Source organism: Molossus molossus, unplaced genomic scaffold, assembly GCF_014108415.1.
Source record: "Molossus molossus isolate mMolMol1 unplaced genomic scaffold, mMolMol1.p scaffold_m16_p_2, whole genome shotgun sequence".
NCBI classification, from domain to species: domain Eukaryota; kingdom Metazoa; phylum Chordata; class Mammalia; order Chiroptera; family Molossidae; genus Molossus; species Molossus molossus.
The window spans coordinates 91,085,537-91,105,009 of NW_023425355.1; the positions used below are offsets into that span (position 1 = coordinate 91,085,537).

Below are 19,473 nucleotides of genomic sequence, written 5' to 3' on the forward strand. Positions count from 1 at the left end.
GGCCAGCGTTAAACACCAAAACCATCTCAAACGTGGCTGGTAAGGGTTTGAAGCTGGTTATCCCAAGGGCTCAGTCCTGGGTCAGGTCTCAAAGCCAGGCTTCAGGTAGGACTTGAGATTTTTTTTGAAGGGCATAATTCATAATCAATTTTAGGAAATGTTCCATAATGTTTGAAATAAATTTGTAGTTTGTGTGTGTGTGTGTGGAATCATTGGGAATGTTCTAAAAATTTGGGCTGTTTTAGCCTCATTTTATATTGTCATATTGGATTTGCTCTTCTAAAAAATATATTTTTTTCTATCAGTTCAAGGGATTTTTAGACAGATGGAGTAGAAGTTTGCACTCTATCTGCCATATCCATAAAATCCTTGTGGTGGTTGGTTTTCTGTCAATTGCTATCTCTATAACATTTTCCTGGTTTTTATCTTCTACAGTCCCATTTATAAGGGAAGTAATTTTTTAAATGTTATAGTCTCATTTTTAATTCTACTAGTAAATGCTTTATACTCTAGTATATTTTCCTACTTTTCAATGGCAAGAGTAAAATTGTATCATTTAAGTCCTGTTTATTCAAACTAAGGAATTTTTAGCAAGACCCACTTCATTGGTTTTCTCTTTCAAAAATGCCTTGACTTTTAGTCTTATATACTTACTCTTCCCGATCTTGCGTTAACTTGTTACAGTCTATAAAAACTCCTGAATTTTGAGTCAGGCAAATAATTTCCAGATTAATTTATGAAGAATTGACATCTTTATTATGTTGACTCTTCCCTTGGTAGTTTCTTTTTTTTTTCTTTCAGGTCTTCTTTTATGTTTTCAGTAAAGTTTTATAGCTTTTTAATAGAAGTTTTTGGCTTTTCTTATTAAGTTTATTCCCATCTGTTTTATAATTTTTGTAGCCAAATTAAATCTTTTTCCCCCATTACTTTTTTCCAGCTTTTTATTACTAGCTGGATTTCCATGTCTGCATCCTAACAACCAGAGAATCGACTTGGGATTAATGGGTCTTTCTCCTCATAGTAAAATTCCAAGGATGAAGTTTAAAAGAGAGTGGGAGGAAAAGCACACATGTGTTTTATTTTACATGAATGATGTTGTACTGTATATCTTGTTCTGTTTCTTGCTTTATTTCCACTTAACACCATTAAATATCATGTTTGCTCTAAGTCTTGGTTTTGGTTTTTAAATCATAAGTAGGTGTTGAATTTTATCAAACCCTTTTTTCTGCATCTATTGGAATAATCATATAATTTGTTCCCCTCAAATCTCTCTTGTTGTTTTGTTAATCCTCACCTGAGGACATTTTATCCACTGATTTTTTTTTTTTTTTTTTAGAGAGAGTGGAAGTGAGGGAGGGAGAGAGAGATCAATGTGAGAGAGACACATTGATTGGTTGCTTCCCGCAGGTGCCCTGACCAGGGCTGTGATCAAATCTGCAACCCAGGTATGTGCCCTTGACCTCGAATTGAATATGTGACCCTTTGGTGCAGGGGCAGAACTTAATCACTAAGCCACACCAGCCAGGGCTGTTCCCCTTAAATCTCCTAAGGTTGATTTTCTCATTTTAAACCATCCCTGCATTCTTAGGATAAAACTCAACTTGATTATGATGTATCATTATATATTGCTGGATTCAGTTTGTCTAGGATTTTTATACCTATTTCCACATCCTGTGTCATACTTTCATTGGCTTGTTATAGTAGTTATATTAGTCTCATAAAAGTTTGGAGAGATGTCTTTCTTTTCTATGATTGGAATTACCCCCTCATTAAAGATTTGGTAGAACTCATCTGTAAAGCTCTATGGGCCTGTGTTGTTTTTTTTTGCGGGGTTGGGGTAGATTTTTAAAATACATAGTCAATTTCCTTGTGGTTACAGAGGGTCTATCCAGGTTTTCTGTTTCTAGAGTCAGTTTTGGTAACTGTCATCTTCTAGAAATTTATTTCTTGTGCTTATGTTTTCCAATTTACCAACATACAGTTGTTCATAAAATACTTTAAAAATGTTGCCCTGGCCGGTTTGGCTCAGCGGTTAAAACGTCAGCCGGCGGGCCAGAGTCCTGGATTCGGTTCCTGATAAGGGCATGTACCTTGGATGCAGTTTGTCCCCGGCCCTGGTTGGGGTCGTGTGAGTGGCAACCATTCGATGTGTCTCTCTCACATTGATGTTTCGCTCTCTCTCTCTCTCTCTCTCTCTCTTTTCCTCCCTCTCTCCCTCCTGCTGTATCCGAAGATAAACACAAAAATGTCCTCGGGTGAGGATTTAAAAAAAGGTATCTGTTATCTATCATCTATTGTAGAATTTTGTGTCTCTAGGCTATGTCTTCTTTTCATTTCTAATATAATTGACTTATCTCTTCTCTCCTTATAGAGGGTTGGCTTTTGTTTTTTAGCTTTTCAAACAATTAGCTTTTGATGTTCTCAATCCTCTCTATCATTTGTTTCTGCTTCATCAATTTCCGTTCATCCTAGTTTTTTTTTTCTACTTTTTCTAGGTTTACTATGCTGTTCCTTTTATAGCTTCTTGAGTTGGATGTTCAGGTTGCTGACTTGTTGATTGTTGAACCAACCACCTACTCAACATCTCTACTTGCACATTTCATAGGTACCCCAAGTTTAACATGGCCAAAACAAAATTCTTGATCTGTACTCCCAAAAATGTTATTTTCCTACAGTTTTCCCAATCATGGTGAAAGGCACCTATTTACTCAGTTGCTCAAGCCAAAATCTCAGGAATCATTCCTGGTTTTGTTTTGTTTTCTCTTTCTTTATAGCCTACAGTCTCCTTGATTTTGAAAATATAGCTTGAATTTCACAACTTCTCAGAACCTCCATTGCTACCGCCCTAGTTAAAGACACTATCACCTTTCCTAGACTGTTGTCAGAATTTCCTGACTGGACTCTTGCTCCTAGTTTTGTCCCAGCATGGATAGTTCTCCACACTGCACCTACAACATAGATCTGATGAAGTCAGCTCCCAGTTCAAAATTCTCCAAGGGCTTTTCATGTCAGAATAAGCTCCCAGTTCCCATGGTGGCTCCAACTGCCTCTCCAATTGCACACCCCACTCCTTTCTAGCCACATAAGCTTCCCTATTACCCCCCAACTTGCCAGGCATAGTCTTTCCTCAGGACTATTGAACTTGCCTGAAATGTTCTCTCCCCAGAGATCCATATAGGGGAATAAAATGAGGGCAAAAACCTGTGGATATTTAAATAGCATCCTCTTCACCCTTGTTTTATCTATCTCACATCCCTTACCACTATGCGACATTATATCATACACTTATTTTTATGTTTAGTATGAATCTTCCATGTAACATTAGTTTCCTATTTTTTTTTTTGTCCTCACCCGAGGACATTTTTTCCATTTTTTGTTCAGATAGAGTGGGAGGGAGAGGAAGAGAGAGAGAGAGAGAGAGAGAGAGAGAGAGAGAGAGAGAAACATCGACGTGAAAGGGACACATCAAGTGGCTGCCACCCGCATGACCAACCAGGGCTGGGGACAAACTGTAACCGTGGTACGTGCCCTTAGCGGGAACCAAACCCGGATCTCTCTGGACCGCAGGCAGACGCTCTAACTGCTGAGCCAAACTGGCTGGGCACATTAGTTTCCTATTCTGTTCATTACTGTGCAGCCAGAGCCTGGAACAGTGCCTGGCACATAGCAGCTGTTTAATAAATGAATGGGTTGGAGCCAAATCAGAATCAGAAGGTTCTTTATTAATCATAAAACTAGCACAAGGGGCATTAGATGAATTGGATGATGGCTGGAATCGGAGTAAGGTTGCCTTAACAAACAGTCTTGTACTGAACACCCCATTGGCTAAAACTTTTCTCATACTCTTAAATATTTTTCCAAAACAGAATTGCTGGATCTTAGCTCCCAAGTCACCTCTTCTAGGAAGTCTTCCCTCTCCCCTGCAAGCAGAGCTTGGTGCTGTTCCTCTATGCTCCCACTGCCCCTTCTTCACACCTCCACCAAACCATCTGATCCAATAATGACAGGTCTCATGCAGCTTTGGCATGTACGTACCCTCTTCCCCCACGAAAATTTCATGAAAGCCAAGGCTGTGATTTGTTGTCAGTTTATTCCCTGCCTCTATGAGAGTGTGACTCATCGCAGGTTCAGATGAAAGAATGCTGTGGACCTATTAAATCAAGGTCTCTTGGCTGGAACAACGTTAGGGTCCAGGGCAGGCAACTTTGCTGCTTCTACTGAAGGTGGTGGTATTCAGAAAATGTGGGTGCAGTGGAATACTTATTGCAGAGTACTTGATGCATTTGTGGACAGCACGTCAATAGCCAGCAAGGACCGCGCAACCAGGAGTCTGGATCTTAGGCCTTCACTTGCCCCAGCATCCGCAAGGGCCCATTAATCCTTAATATTCAAATTCCGCCCACTAAATCAGCCCCTTCGGTGCCGAAGCCGCCTCTTTTCCCCAAATGACGGCCAACGGCAGCCAATCGGCAGCTGGTCAGGGTACCCGCCCCCTCGCCCCTGGTCAGAATAGACATAAACTCCCGCCAATTGGTTGTGCCGCCACCGAGGCCCCGCCCTACCTTAACTATCGCACCCAATTGCGGGCGGGTTGGCTGCGGCGCCGGGGGCGGGACGCAGGCACGCAGGTGCAGCTGCGCGCCTGCCGGCCGGGAGGGCGGGGCACGACGTCGGCCGTGCGGGGTCCCGGCGTCGGAGGCGCGCGCTCCCTCCTCTCGGAGAGAGGGCTGTGGTAAAAGCCGTCCGGAAAATGGCCGCCGCCGCCGCTGCCGCGCCAAGCGGAGGAGGAGGAGGAGGCGAGGAGGAGAGACTGTGAGTGGGACCGCCGCAGCCGCGGGCGGGGACCCTTGCCGAGGGGCGGGTGGTAGGGGCGGGACGTGACGCGGGAGGGGCCCGCGGGGTCGGCGACACGGCTGGCGGATGGCGTCCCTCCTCTCTACCCTCCCCCTCCTGCCACCGCTGGTGACGGCTGCCCCCGGCCCGTCACCCACACTGGCGGGTGTCGCCTCCCAGGGCTGCCTTCGCCTGGTGCCTCGCTTCCTCCCGCCTTCGGCGCGCATCCTGGCCTCCAGCCCCACGGGCGCCTCTTTTGCTGGGGCTTCACTTGTCCGGGCTGCGCGCGCGTCGTGCCCTTCTAGGGGCTTCGGGCCCGCCGCGCCGTCGCGCGCCCGCGGCCCCGGCCTCTCCCTGGATCGCGCTCTGCGCTCTCCCCTCTCTCTTCCTCGCGCGCCCCCTCTCCCGTTACTCGCTCCCCCACACTGGCGCGCGTGCGCAGTCCGCCTCCTGTCGGGAGAGTGCGCCACAAGGGCTCCTGCGCTCTCACCCCCATCTCAGGCTTTGCCTCCCCCCCCTTCTCGCCCATTCCATGAATTTCTGCCCCCATTGCGAGCGAGTCGTCCATCTCCTTTCCTATCTAGCAGGAACAAGTAGGTGGGAATTATTGCCCACCCACAAAAGGGACTAGATATTTTGTTCCTGGTCCCACAACTCATCCTAAAGAGGCTGTTCTAGTTCCCATCAGGAGCCGTGGGTAGGGGATTGTGTGTCCAGTAGCACCTGAGGCTCTTCAGTGGAAGCATGCCCCCGGGGTCCTTAGAGGTGCTGTGGCCTCAGAATATTAGCGCCCTCCCATCCTCCCCCCTTCGCCGGCGATCTTCCAGTTACATAAGTGGAGTGGGACATAGTATGTAACGGGCTTCCATAGTCTTGGAGCGTGAAGATCACCAGTACCAGATGGGGCAAGTTCATCGCATCGCTGTGGTTCCTGTCACTTGTCCCTGAAAGTTTATTTTCTTTTTAGTTTGGTTATGACTGAATCACCCAAACTGAAACTCAGGTGACTTTTACGTGGCGTGGCAATGTGTCTGTGGTTTTGCACTGAAGACTTAAGGTCATTGTGAAGAGTCTAAAAAGAGTGCTCTCAGAGAGGAGACTGTTTATGACATTGCTAAGTATGGACCCGAGAGGGGAAAGCTTGCTCTGGAATATCTCTGGCAATCACTTGTGTTGTGTGTTCGGTGTGGATTGGTCACAGCAGAAATGGGCTCCACCACAGAATTGATATTCCTGACTCATGGTCAGGCAGATGTGTGCTTCTGGTTATTTTTCCAGGAACAGGAATGGGCTTTGCAGAGCCATTCACATGTTGTGTCTGCTGTGCTCACACTTTGTGTCGCCTGTGTGGGATCAATACCCCAAATTGTGAGATGATAGGATCAAATTAAGGGGGTGGTTGGTGATCGTAGAACCAAACCAATGTGTGTGATGCTAAGTGGCTTAGACTTTGTAGGACTCACAAGTTGTAGACATTTTGTTATATTAGGAAAATGAAGCATATTCGGACCTTGGTAGTAAAATTCACTGTTAATAGTCAGTTATTACTCTAGAGGAGAAATTTGGGTATTGTGGTTGGAATTTTCATCTGGATATCAGTAATTGCAGTTGATAACAAGATTGAGCTGACCTCTTGGGTCTTTTGAAATATGCTGGATCCTTATGAAAAAATACAGGGTCTGGAGTTTTAGGTCTTTTGGGAATTGCCCTTGGGGATTCAAGGAAATAGGCTTATTTATGGGCTTTTTAAGGACTTCTACTTCAAATCCCACTCAGGAAGCCTAGGAAACACTTCCTTTTATTTTCTTACTTGCACATGTCAGAGCCTTAAAAGAACACAATCAATCTAGTAGAAGTACAGTTGATTAAGTAAGTTGCCACAGAGCATCTATGTGTGGCATGTCAGCTAGGTGACTGATCACTGAGGTACATCCTGTCCACGCACACAGACACACAAACCTCACTTGACAAAGATTCCAAGGTATGTATATCTGAACCTGAGATGTGACAGGACAAGGGTTCTGCTTTGTTTTGCCATCGCTGACCATGCGTTTGCCTCCTCCGATGCTCTCCAGCTAGCTAGCTGTTTGTTGTACCCCCAGCTCTTTAAACAGCACAGGCAGCTTCTAGAATTTAGTTTCTCTGCAAAGTTCCTGGTGGCATCTGAAGTCAGCATGTCTTAACAGCTTGAAGAAACTGCTTTCTTGCTCATATTGGCTTATCACACTGTCCTATTTCTTGTTGTTACAAATTTGCCTGGAATGCTTTAAACCTAGAGTACTTTGTTTCACCTGACAGCAGGATGCAGTCCAACACTACTCCGACTTTTGTGTTGTTTGTGTATTGGTGGGGTTAGAATACAATTTTTGCATTCTATTTGCAATTTCCAGCCAGAGTCATTGTTTCCCTGCCTGCCCTGCCTACGAGTGGCTGAATCTAGTGGGGTGGGAGGCAAGCTGTGGAGTTTGACAAAAACTGGCTAGATGATTGCAGTATGATGTTGCCCCCCCCCTCCAAAATACTCCTTCCCCCACATGAAAATGGAATGAGAAGCTCACTTCTTTAACTTAGAATAAAGAAGAGCAGAATAAAATTGTTAGTTCCTGTCTCAAGGCTGGTTTCCACTGCTAATGTACCTGCCTGGGACTATTTACATAAGTGATGTGTCCTGGAACCTGTAATCGTTGTAAAGGTTGACTATCAGTGGAACTCTTTTAATTGGCTATGAGCAGTTTGTTGGCAGTCTACCTGAGTATTTGTGAGGAGGGGAGAATCACAGAAAATGCTTTACATTTGTAGTAACTAGTGTTTTAACCCCATGGGGTAAAGAACAATCTTAGATTGGCAGCGAGTTCCAGGGAGTTTGGTAGGACACCTCCTTGTATTTACTGCCCTCTGTTTTGGTGACATGAGACCAGCCTCTTGTGGCTGATGGACATAACCTTTTTTCTTGGGTAGAGCATTATTTCCACTCCAGCGGAAGGACCTTGTTGTCCTCAATGCTTCTGTACCAGCCCTGTTCAGGCAAACTGCCATTGTCATCACTGCTTCTACCTTGTTTTGGTTAGGACAGACATAAAAGGGTTCCTCTTATTTGGGCTCACTTACACAAAGGTTGTGTTCCTCTGCCTTTTCTTGCTCTATTTTGCCTTTCTCTTGCAAGGAACCTTTACCTATTGAAAACTTGATTTGCATGCCATTGCCTAAAAACTTGCTTCTACTACTTTGATGGTAGGAGTGGAAATGGGAATTTGGGAGTGGGCAGGGCATCCCCACTCAAAGGGTGCAGTGACCATTCTGTTAGAGAATAAAGCCTTGGCCTTTATAGCTTTTTCAAGGCACACTTGTGTTGGGTCTGCTGGTATATGGATGTGTTCTCACTATAGCTGTTTTGCTGTTACTGCAGAAGTCTGGACTCCCAGGAGCAAGCCTGAGGAAGCGGTCACTTGTCTTCCTTTCCTAAGAGCTGGGGGTGTTATATATATATGGACCTGCAAATCACTGCTTTATTGGATTTTCACCTAACTGCTCTCATTTGCCGGCTCTTTTATTTCCCCCATGAAATCTTGGGTTAATTAAAGATCTTAAACTTTCAGAGCTGGAAGGAACTTTAGTCCAGCTCCCTCAGTTTATAAGTAAAAAAACAATTGTGGCTGCGAGAAGTTGTGGCTTTTCCAGGGCCGCCCAGCCAGGATACCAGTTTGATTTTTATTAAATAGCTAACTGAGTAATAGTGTTACCTCGACTTTGGGGATTTCAAAGCATTCTATGACTTGACTGTTTAAGGGAATTAATTGTAAGGTCTCACTGCACCTCAGTAGATAATTTTAGGTACCATCCTGGTCGTTACAGACTAGCCGTAAGTAAAAGACTTGGTTGGTGTTGCCCTTCCTCTGGGTTTGATTACACAAGTAATCGTATGAATAGTCTCTAAGTTGTGCACGCTAGGCTTTTTTTAGTCTAAAGATGAAAGTGCTACTTTTGGGCCAGCAAGGTATCAGAGATTAGCGAATATGAGCCAGTTTAGGTTTTTACAAGGAAATGATGGTTATCTTAATGATGAAAAATGTGATGACAAAAGTCCTTTTTTAAACGTGTTCAAAAGCAAAAGAGAAACTGTCAAACTAATAATTCAGTTTGTTGAACATGGCAATTTACTGATCTGAAAGGCTTTTAAAAAGCGATTGCTCTGGCCCAGCTGGTGTGGCTCAGTGGATTGAGCGCCATCCCATGACTGAGAGGTCCTGGTTTGATTCCCGGTCAGGGCACATGTCCGGGTTTCGGCTCGGGTTTCGGCTCGATCCCCAGTAGGGGGCATGCAGGAGGCAGCCAATTGATATTTCTCTCTCACATCAGTATTTCTATCTCTCTCTCCCTTCCTCTCTCTCTAAAAAATATCAATAAAAACTTTTTTTTTTTTAAGTGATTGCTCTGAGTCAGACTTGTGTATTTTGGAGGATGGCTTTGGATCTCCCAGGGCATTTGGTTTCCATTGGTACTGCTTTTTTCTCTTAGAGTTAAAGTCCCTTTACATAATGTTACAGCAGCTTGTTGCAGCTTCAGCTGCTTGGAAAAAAAGGGAGACTTTGCTGCTGGATTTCACGTGTTCTTTTTGTGATGAGATATTAATGTTGCATGTTCTCTTGAACATGTATTCTATCTCTGAGTATTTCTGTATGACATGGTACAAGAAATACCAGAGATTACTACTAATGATATGCTTTATAGTGTCAAAGTGTCCTTCATAGGTGACAAGACCTGTGATAGTGTCAATTCTAACATGCATGAATCTTTCCTTTATTTTAGCATTGTGTGTTATGTGCCAGTAATTTGCAGTGTATCCTTTGTTTCTAGCTAGGTAAGCCGGGAACTAGCATAGTACGTTGTCTATATGTGTATCTTCAAAATGTCCCAAATAGCCCTGGGAAAAAGGTCGTGCAGCACAATGGGGGCTTTCAACTTACGATTTTCTTTGTTTTAGGCTCCATAAAAATACAGACTCACCAGTTCCTGCTTTGATGTGACATGTGACTCCCCAGAATACATCTTGCTTCTGTAGACCAGCTCCAACAGGATTCCATGGTAGCTGGAATGTTAGGGCTCAGGTAAGTAACCTTCCTTTTTTTTTTTTTAGTATATGTCCTGGTTTGGCCATCTGTTTTTAAAAAAAAAAAAAAAGGAAAAAGACAAGATATACTACTCTTGGACAGTATAAAAGTACCCCAAAGACGAAAGACATAACTGTGCCAAACTGTGCCATATAATAAAAAAAAGTCACTTCCCTGAGCCCTGAAAGGTCAGTTTGGGTAGGGTTACTTGGTAGCCACAGTGTGATCTGGGGGCGGGAGTCAGATTAGAGCCGGAACTGGTGATCTGCAACTTCAGTTCACCTTGAAGCAGGTCAGCTGAGCTGAGAGCGTTTTGACTGAGCTCTTCACCTGCCGCTGCTGTTATTTCCCAGTGGTCTTCAGCATGGTGCTTTGTTTGCTTTGGTTTTGGGTAAATGACTTCCTGGTCAACATTAGTGAGCAGTGGTAATGTATTTTCAGATATGGGAACTGGTGTGTGATCCCGTGGAAGGATAGCCTCCTGAAAGCTGCCACAAAACAGTGGAGCCCATGGCTAATGGCATATACTTGCTGCATTTCTTCCATGGGAACTAAAGAGAACACCCAGACACACTTCTGGCTCTTGAGACTCTAGAGCAGAATGAATGCCTTTTGAAAAGCTGGGGATTCAAGCTGTTGGAGGGCTGACACTCAAGTGCTCTGTCAGCTGCACTTTTGGCTACTTTAGTGCCATTGTGTGGACTTTAATTTTATGAAAATGAGTGGTTCCTTAATTTGTCGATTGTCAGGCTCAATATCTCAAGCTTTTTTAAAATCATTGGTCACTCCACATTTGATATTTTGACACCTGGATTTCAAACATTCCTTGTTGGTAAGGCAAAACATTGTGATTGAATTTTTTCATTTCTTTTCTTAAGGAAAAAAGAAATGTGAGTTTACACATATGCTGCCACTGTGATTCCAGCTGAGACTTCCAAGTAGCACTTTGTTGTATCTCTAGTGGTGTCTGACATCTCAGTCGAAAGCTATGTGGACATCTATAATAGAGAGCCCATTTAGAAACTATGTGAGGGGCAGTGTTTGGTCAGAGGAGAATAGAAAGTGTGGAGGGGAAGAGAAGGGAGGAGCATCACACTGCCTCCAAGTCCCAAATTTGGTTTCACTCCTTAATCTGTGACTCAAATAGTCATTCCCCTTTACTGTGGGGTATGCCCTGGGCCCTGCTGACAGGACATTCTTTGTACTTCATGTATTTATGCTGGTGGGAGTAGTGTGGCTGGCGCTTTGTGCATTGTCTCAGAAATTGTGTGGACTAAATGTAACATGGGCAATAAATGGGTTTCTTCTGGTAGATGGTAGGCCTGGGGGTGGTTTATGTTTGTTTTTTTTTAAATCCTCACGAGGATATTTTTCTATCTCAGATAGAGTGGGAGGGAGGGAGGGAGAAGGAGAGAGACACATCGATGCAAGAGAGACACATTGTCTGGTTGCCTCCTGCACAACCCCGACCAGGGCCAGGTATGTGCCCTTGACTAGAATCGAACCTGCAACTCTCTGGTCCGGGAGCTGATGCTGTAACTGCTGAGCTAAACCAGCCAGGTCTGGTTTATGTTTTTAATAGTCTTTTTCTAAAATTACAAATGGATGTTATAAAACAGACAGTGATGACTCTATACAATTTCTTCTAAGAAATATGGAAAAGGAGATGTTTTAAAAATCTAATTATTTATGAATAGGAAAGACACAGCTATTTGAGCTTTAAGGAACTTTGAAGGGAATACTCAAAGGACAGAACCCATCTTTAGTAGATAAGTGCTTGTATCTTATTAGTTTTCTTTTTTTAAGAAACTATAAAAATAATACATACTTTTATGGAAAATTCAAGCTATTTTAAAGTATGTCAAGTAAAAAAGTGAAAGCTTTCTATTATTCTCTGTGCCCACTACCCATAGTAACCATGTTAATAGCTTAAGGTAGATCCTTCTGAATCTTCTTCTCAAGCTATACAAATGTGCACCTTTTGTGTTTTTAACAAAACGAGGTTAGAATTATACATATTCAGTATCTAGCCATTTGATGCATTTCTCTCTTGCTCATTTTTGTTAAATGGCAGCATGGTCTGGTAATAACTTACTGTCATACGTTGTCCGCCTATTGGTTTTCCCAATGGTTCCTTGTTAAAGATACTGTTGGATTGAACTTCCTCGTGTGTCAGTCTTTTTGAAGAATGGCTGCCTAGACTTGAAGTTGCTGATAGTACTACCACAATGCCTTCCTAAATGGCTATCCCAGTTCCCGTGACAGTCTCAGAAAGTGCCACTTCCTCATACCCTCCCAGAATTGCTAGCTATCATTTAAATTTGTGCTCCTTGGGTTATTAACTGAGGCTGAACCTCAGTAACCATTGGCCATTTGTATTTGGTCTTTCTGAATTGCTAGTTTGTGTTCTGCATTCATCCTTCCATTTGGATATTTTAAAGTCAATTTGTAGGAACTCTTAATGTATTAGGCATATTAATTCTCTGTCATCATACAGATATTTTTCCTACTTCGTCATATATCTTTTGATTCTGCTTCTCTTTTTGATATATAAGATGTCTGTTATGTTTTTGCCTTTTGCTTTTATACTTAAAAAATCCTTTCCTACTCTAAGAACACATCAATATTCATCTATAGTTTTTTTCTTCATAAAAAAACTTGAGGCCCTGGCTGGTTTGGCTTAGAGCATCAGCCCATGGACCAATGAGTTGCGGGTCTGATTCCGGTCAAGGGCACATATTTTAGTTGCTCTTTGTCCCCGGCCCTAGTCAGGGTCATGTGGGAGGCAGCCAGTTGATGTGTCCCTCTCACGTTGATGTTTCTTTCTCTCTCTCCCTCCCTCCCTCTCATTCTATCTGATGATAAACAGAAAAATATCCTCAGGTGAGGATTAAAAAAAAAAAAATTTTTGAGCCCTGGCCGGTGTGGCTCAGTTGATTGTCATCCTGTGCACTGAAAAGTCACTCGTTTGATTCCAAGTCAGGGTGCATGTGGGAGGCAACTAATCGATGTTTCTCTCTCTCTCTTTCTTTCCCTTCCTCTTGCTCAAGTCAATAAAAACATTTTTTAAAAAACTTGATATAGCCCTGGCCGGTTTGGCTCAGCAATTAGAGCGTCGACCTGTGGACCAATGAGTCACGGGTTCGATTCTAGTTGAGGGCATGTACCTGTTTGCAGTTCGTCCCCAGCCCTAGTCAGGTCATGCGGGAGGCAGCCAGTCGATGTATCTCTCTTACATTGATGTTTCTCTCTCTCTCCTTCTCTCTCCCTCCCTCCCACTCTATCTGATGAGAAATAGAAAAATATCCTTGGGTGTGAGGATTAAAAAATAAATAAATAAATAACTTGATATACTGTATTCACACATACATATTTGATACATATAAAAGGATCTGATAGTTAAGTTGTCTTATGGGTTTTTTTTTGTATGGTTTTTGAAAATACTTTTATTTGTATTTAACTTTAGGATAGGATGAGGTCTAGAGCCCATTTATTCAGTTGTGTCATAGCTATTTGGTGAACCAATGATATGGTCTTCACCTTTACCATACGCTGACTTCAAGTGAACAAAGCACCTCTTACCTTTTTTTCTTTGTGAGGCTTGGTGGCAAGCCTGTCAGCAAATAATCATTTATTTATTCACCCAACAACTATTTGAGCCCCTGCTTTGAGCAAGGGGCAGTACTGGACACTGCAAGTATTGCCTTCTTCTTGATATGGACAGGGCTGCAGAAGTTACGATGCCATGGTGCATGGCTGCTGTGATCATTCTGGAAGATTCAAGAAAATAATGGATCTTCACAAAAGTAGGTTTTTAGATAATCTAGGAGGACTTCAGAGGCTGTGTCTGTGGGGGGGGGGTGTTTAATTCTGACATGTAAGTTTTAGTGTTAGGGTAGACTGTAACATAAAGCATAGTTTGTTTTGTAACTCATGTAATTGCAGGCTGAATTTTGTCTTGAATTATGATGAGGGCTTTTGGCTGTTGAAACAATTCTATATTCAGCCAGCTTGATTGTTATGATAGAATAGAAGTTACATACTGATAAAAATGGTAATTTTCTTCTATGATGATTTTAAAGCTTTTCTATAAAGGCTGATAAATACAAAGACAGGCTTTTGGTGAATATAATCTTAGGGGAACAAGTATAATTTTTACAAGTTGCATTATTTAAATCTAATAAATACCACGAAACTGAAGTGGAATCCTGATTTGGGTTGAAAATATTTTTTACTTAAAAAAAGGATATTAATGATTAAGGAAAAGGCTTCTTATATAAGGCTGGGTTTTTTGAATAATTTTTTTTGAATAGTTGGGTATATAGTACAGAATGAAAAATATGGTACTAAAGGTTATATGGTAAGCCCGGCTGGTATGGCTCAGTGATTGAGTGTTGACTCATGTACCAAGAGGTCCCCAGTTCAATTCCTAGTCAGGGCACATGCCCAGGTTGTGGGCCTAATCCCCAGTGGGAGGCATGCAGGAAGTGGTCAGTCAGTGTTCTCTCTCACTGATGTTTCTCTCTCTTTCCCTCTCTCTTCCTCTCTTTCTAAAATCAATAAAGAAAATAAATAAAAAAGGTTTTATGGTAAAAGATCTCCTTGCTACCCTGTCCCCAGATATCCATTTCTCTCCCTGGAGGCAGCCATCATTACCAGTTTCTTACTAATCTCTGTGTGTGTGTGTGTGTGTGTGTGTGTGTGTGTGTGTGTGTAATTTTTAAATTGTGGTATAATACCTAATATCAAATTTACCATTTTATCCATTTTAAGTGTACAATTTTGTGACATTAAGTACATTCTCATTGTGGTGCAGCCATCACCAGTATGTATCTCCAGAAGCCTTTTCATCTTGCAAAAGTGAAATTGTCCCTATTAAACCATTGCTCCCCATTCCTCCCTCCTCCCCCAGCCCCTGGCAATAACCCTTATACTTTCTGTCTCTATAAAATTGACTACCTCATATTAATATATTTCTTTTTTATGTACATATGTTATGTGTGTGTGTTTTTACACACAAAATAAATTACTGTTCACATTTGTAATTGCTCTTTTTAGTTCATGTATCTTGGAGATTGTTCAGTATCAGTTCCTATAGACCTGTATCACTCTTTTTAAGAGTTGGGTTAGTAGTACATTATATGGATGTGCTATAATTTATTTAACTAGTTTTTTATTGATGGATATTTATTTTTCCAGTGTTTTTAACTTATGCTCTAGTGGATAGTCTTCTACATATACTATTTTGCTTACAGCCAAGTATATCTGTAGGAGAAATTCCTAGAGATGGGACTTGCTGTATGAAAGGGTATATGCATTTTAAACTTTGATAGATATTCCTAAAAAAGGGTGGCCTTTTAATTATGCAGTTTTAAGAAAAGACTACAGTCCTGGCCGGTTTGGTTCAGCGGTTAGAGCGTCGGCCTGTGGTCCAGAGAGACCTGGGTTTGGTTCCCGCTAAGGACATGTACCTCGGTTGCAGTTTGTCCCCGGCCCTGGTTGGGTCATGCAGATGGCAGCCACTCGATGTGTACCTTTCACGTCGATGCCCCCCCCCCCCCCCCCCGCGCTCTGTCTGAACAAAAAATGGGAAAATGTCCTCGGGTGAGGATAAAAAAAGAAAAGACTACATATGAGTAGATAAGCATACTAATTTATAACTGCAGGCTATTTGTAGACATTGGGGAGCTGTTAATTAGGCTAGGAAGACAGTGGCTTTTCCCCCCATTTATCTTCAGATGGGGGGGGGGGAGAGAGAGAGACAGAGAGAGAGAGAGACAGAGAGACAGAGAGACATTGATGTGAGAGAGAGACACATTGATTAGTTGCCTCCCGCACAACCCCGACCAGGGCTGGGGACCAAACCGCAACTGAAGTACATGCACTTGACCAGAATTGAACCCAAGACTCTTTGGTTCATGGGCAGACACTCTAACTGCTGAGCCAAACCAACCAGGGTGGAAGACAGTTTTTAACAGCACTAGAAAGCAAAACTTCAGAAGCTTCCATTTCATCAGATGTGACCTTGTGTGAGCAGAACCTGTGAGGCAGGGCCCTATAGTTGGCAAGAGGAACTTCAGCCAGTTCTCATTTGTGGATCTTGAAGAAATTGGGGCATTTTAATTTCGGTACTGTTCTGAGTTGCAGTGGTTCCTTGGGACTCAGGGTTGAAGAGTCTTTGTGGCTGCTGGACCTTCTGTCTTGTTTGAATTGTAGTATGCATAAAGAACAACATCTTGGAAGTACTGTATTCAGGACCAGATTGGTGTTGCTTCATTTTCTCTTTCATTGTTGTACTCTTTATATAGCAACACTTTATTCATTTACCCTATACTAATTGAGCATATAATAAGTGTCAGTTACTGTCCTAGATGCTAGGGACTGTCTCTAACCCTTAGTAATCTTTTTTTTTAATCCTCACCCAAGGATATTTTTCCATTTATCTTCAGATAGAGGTGGGGGGTGAGAAAACGTCGATGTGAGAGAGACACATCGACTGGTTGCCTCCCACATGACCCAGACCAGGGCTAGGGATGAACTGCAATCAAGGTATGTGCCCTTGATCGGAATCGAACCCAAGGCTCATAGGTCCACGGGCCAACACTCCAGCCACTGAACCAAATTGGCCTGGGTTAACCCTTAGTAATCTTACTGGTTGAAAGGAAGATCCAGCCAGGCAAACAGGCCACTCTTTTACAAGGAGCTAAATGCTACAATGGAGAAGTACTGGCCATTGAGGGAGCACAAAGACTTTAGGGGGATCCCTCCTAGTCATGGGGGTGGAGTAAGGGAAGAAACGTCTTTGAAAAATGACCCCCAAAACATTAGCTAGTTCCAGAGAAAGTATGAGTGGAGGAGAGACCAGTATGTATGGAAGCTTGGGCAAGAGAGAACTATTTGGCCAGATCCGAGGCGTTTGGAATGTGGAGGTGAGTGAGACAGGCAGAGCAAGTCAGTCTGTGGGGCTTGGCGTGGTTCTGTTTGCAGTGTGCTGCTAGGAAATTAGACACAGCCTTACCAGCTATGCTGAATAGTCTCAGCTTTCCTTCCAAGGTTCATCATACTCGAAGATGTTCCTGAGCCTCAGAAGGTAATGCAAGGCTCTCTGGCCATCCATCATGTCCCCTTTCCACCCCTCACTGTTCTGGAGGCTGTCTGCTCTGAGCTGACTTCCCACCCACCTATCAGGCCCTGAGGGCTCCCACTCCAGGTCCCTTCATGGAACCTTCCTTCCCTCCACTTTTTCCCCAGGAAACCCTGGAATACCGTTTGAAAAGAGGGCTTCCCCTTCTCTGACACACTTTATTCTCTGATACTCAATACTGAGAGGGCAGAAGCTTGCGTGATGTGAGTCAAATATGATACCAAACTCACTGCTTAGGTATTCTTTTTACCAAGACTTTCATCATGAAGGAAGCAGTGCATAAGCAAGCTTGCTCCTGGCTTGTCAAGGATCAGGTCCACCCTGACAAAGCCACTGTAGATGGCCCCCTGTAATCCCTGCAAGCCTGGGCTAAGGAGGCGGGATCGGAGCCTTCTTTGTCGCCCCTCCGTGTGCCTGCCTTTGAGGTCCTGCTTTCCGGCAGTTCTCCCTGCCCTCTGCACTCTGCGCATGTGGTAGCTACTCGGGTATTTTCTACTCAGACTTCAGGATATTAACAGTTTGTCCAATTTACATCAGCCTCCTTTTATGAAAGTCAAATGTCACAGCTCCAGTGAAATCCCAGTCTGTGGTTGCACTTGCTGCCCTGCCTCCCCAAGGTAGCCTGTTCCCCGAAGGTGATGGGGATAGTCTCCATGTTCCATGCAAGCTTCATTCTGTGTTACATATGACCAATATATAACATTGGACAGTGTTTTTGCAAATTTACTGGGTGGTATTGTGTATGTAACATTCTGCAACTTAACTCTCTTCACTCAATACTCAATAACAATTGGCTTTTGAGCCTGGTCCATGTTGCTCTATGCATACCTTCATTCATTTAGTATGTCTCCTTGTACTTGTAGAAACATCTTTACAGCAGAAGCCCCACCAGAGCTCTGAGGGAGAATGGAATTATGGAGAAATGAGGATTGACATCTGGTTTATGTTTACATCCTTTGGTTCTATTAACCAAGAAGATATTTTTATTTCTGTGTTCGTTAAAGCTTTCCTCAAAAAGGACATCCATTTTCTAGACTTATTAATAGGGTAGTTTGAAGGTTTTATTTTTAGATTTGAAGGAAAGCAAAGCAGGCTTCTAAGATACGCACATTTCTCTTTGTTTCCCTCTCCTTTGCAACATTCCACATTCCTGCTAAAATATGAACTTGAGTACTTTTAAGCATGAGCTGACTTTCTATGTGTGAGTTATTTTTGAAAATATTAAAGCATTTTGGTTTTTCTAGGGCTTCTAGTGGTACTTAAGTTTTGACATTACTTTGATAAGTTGTGTTTTATATTTGTCTACACATATTTACTAACTTATTTTTTAAATATAAATTTTGTGTTTCTGGTTTTTGTGGGGTTTTTTGTAAACAACAGAAGGTATTAGTCCATATTAAGTACTAATTTGCTCTAATATTTTCAGCTATTTTTGGAATTACACATGGCAAAAAATAGACAAACGTCTGCAGTTGTGACAATTTGTCTTTTAACTCCAGAGTAAATAATTTTAGTGAATTTTTTCTAGACTTGTGAGAACATGGGAATGGTTAAAATAGTCAATACTTAAGTGCTTAGGGAAAGTTGAAAGTCTTTTTAAAGTGGTATCACCCTATAAAAAAATTAATGTAGCTTGTAAGCAATTGTATAAAACTTCTTAGTCACTCTTTCAGGTTGTTTAAGACAAAGTGAACCGCCTTGGCCAGTTTGGCTCAGCGGTTAGAGCGTCGGCCTGCGGTCCGGAGAGACCCGGGTTCGGTTCCTGCTAAGGTCACGTACTTCGGTTGCAGTTTGTCCCCGGCCCTGGTTGGTCGTGCTGGTGGCAGCCACTCGATGTTCACGTCGATGTTTCTCTCTCTCTCTCCCTTCCTCTCTCTCCCTCCCACTCTATCTGTACAAAAATGGAAAAATATCCTCGGGTGAGGATAAAAAAAAAAAAAAAAAAAAAAGACAAAGTGAACCAACAAAAACGATATTTATTTCTTTATTACACAAGTAAAAAATTTAGATGCATATGGAAATTACTCTGGAAATTCCATGCAGAGACAATTGCTGTTACTATTTGGTGTATATCTTTCTAGATCAAGTGCTCTGACTCAGGGTTGAGAATTCAGGGGTTCTGTGACCTTAGATGGGAAAAAACACCCCATCTTTGTTTTCACCAACCTCTCACTGAAAATTCAGAGTTCCTTAAGTGACAACTATAGGCAACAGACTGTGGTAGTCTTAGGTGTACCTGTGACTGTCACCAATAGAGATCACACATGCTATCATATCATATATCATATCATATATATCATAGTTACAGATGTTTTGAAATATCATTTGTTTTTATCACTCCTTCAAATTTTGGGTAGTTATTAGACCCACCTCTAGATCTTGTTATTT

The 19,473-nt window shown here is 42.6% G+C and overlaps 1 protein-coding gene across 2 annotated transcripts in view; it reads left to right on the forward strand.

Annotated features, from left to right (window-relative positions):
• The first annotated feature begins 4,709 nt into the window (after nucleotides 1–4,709).
• The window catches only part of MECP2 (methyl-CpG binding protein 2), a 70,529-nt gene continuing 55,765 nt past the window's right edge, over nucleotides 4,710–19,473 (forward strand). The window contains exons 1-2 of one of the 2 annotated variants that reach the window (XM_036270370.1): nucleotides 4,710–4,812; nucleotides 9,815–9,938. In XM_036270370.1, coding sequence (XP_036126263.1) covers nucleotides 9,913–9,938 — 26 coding nt within the window. In that variant the 5' untranslated portion in view covers nucleotides 4,710–4,812; nucleotides 9,815–9,912. Of the gene's footprint in view, nucleotides 4,813–9,635; nucleotides 9,692–9,814; nucleotides 9,939–19,473 lie in introns of those variants that run through there. The other variant, XM_036270369.1, reaches the window with a different exon arrangement.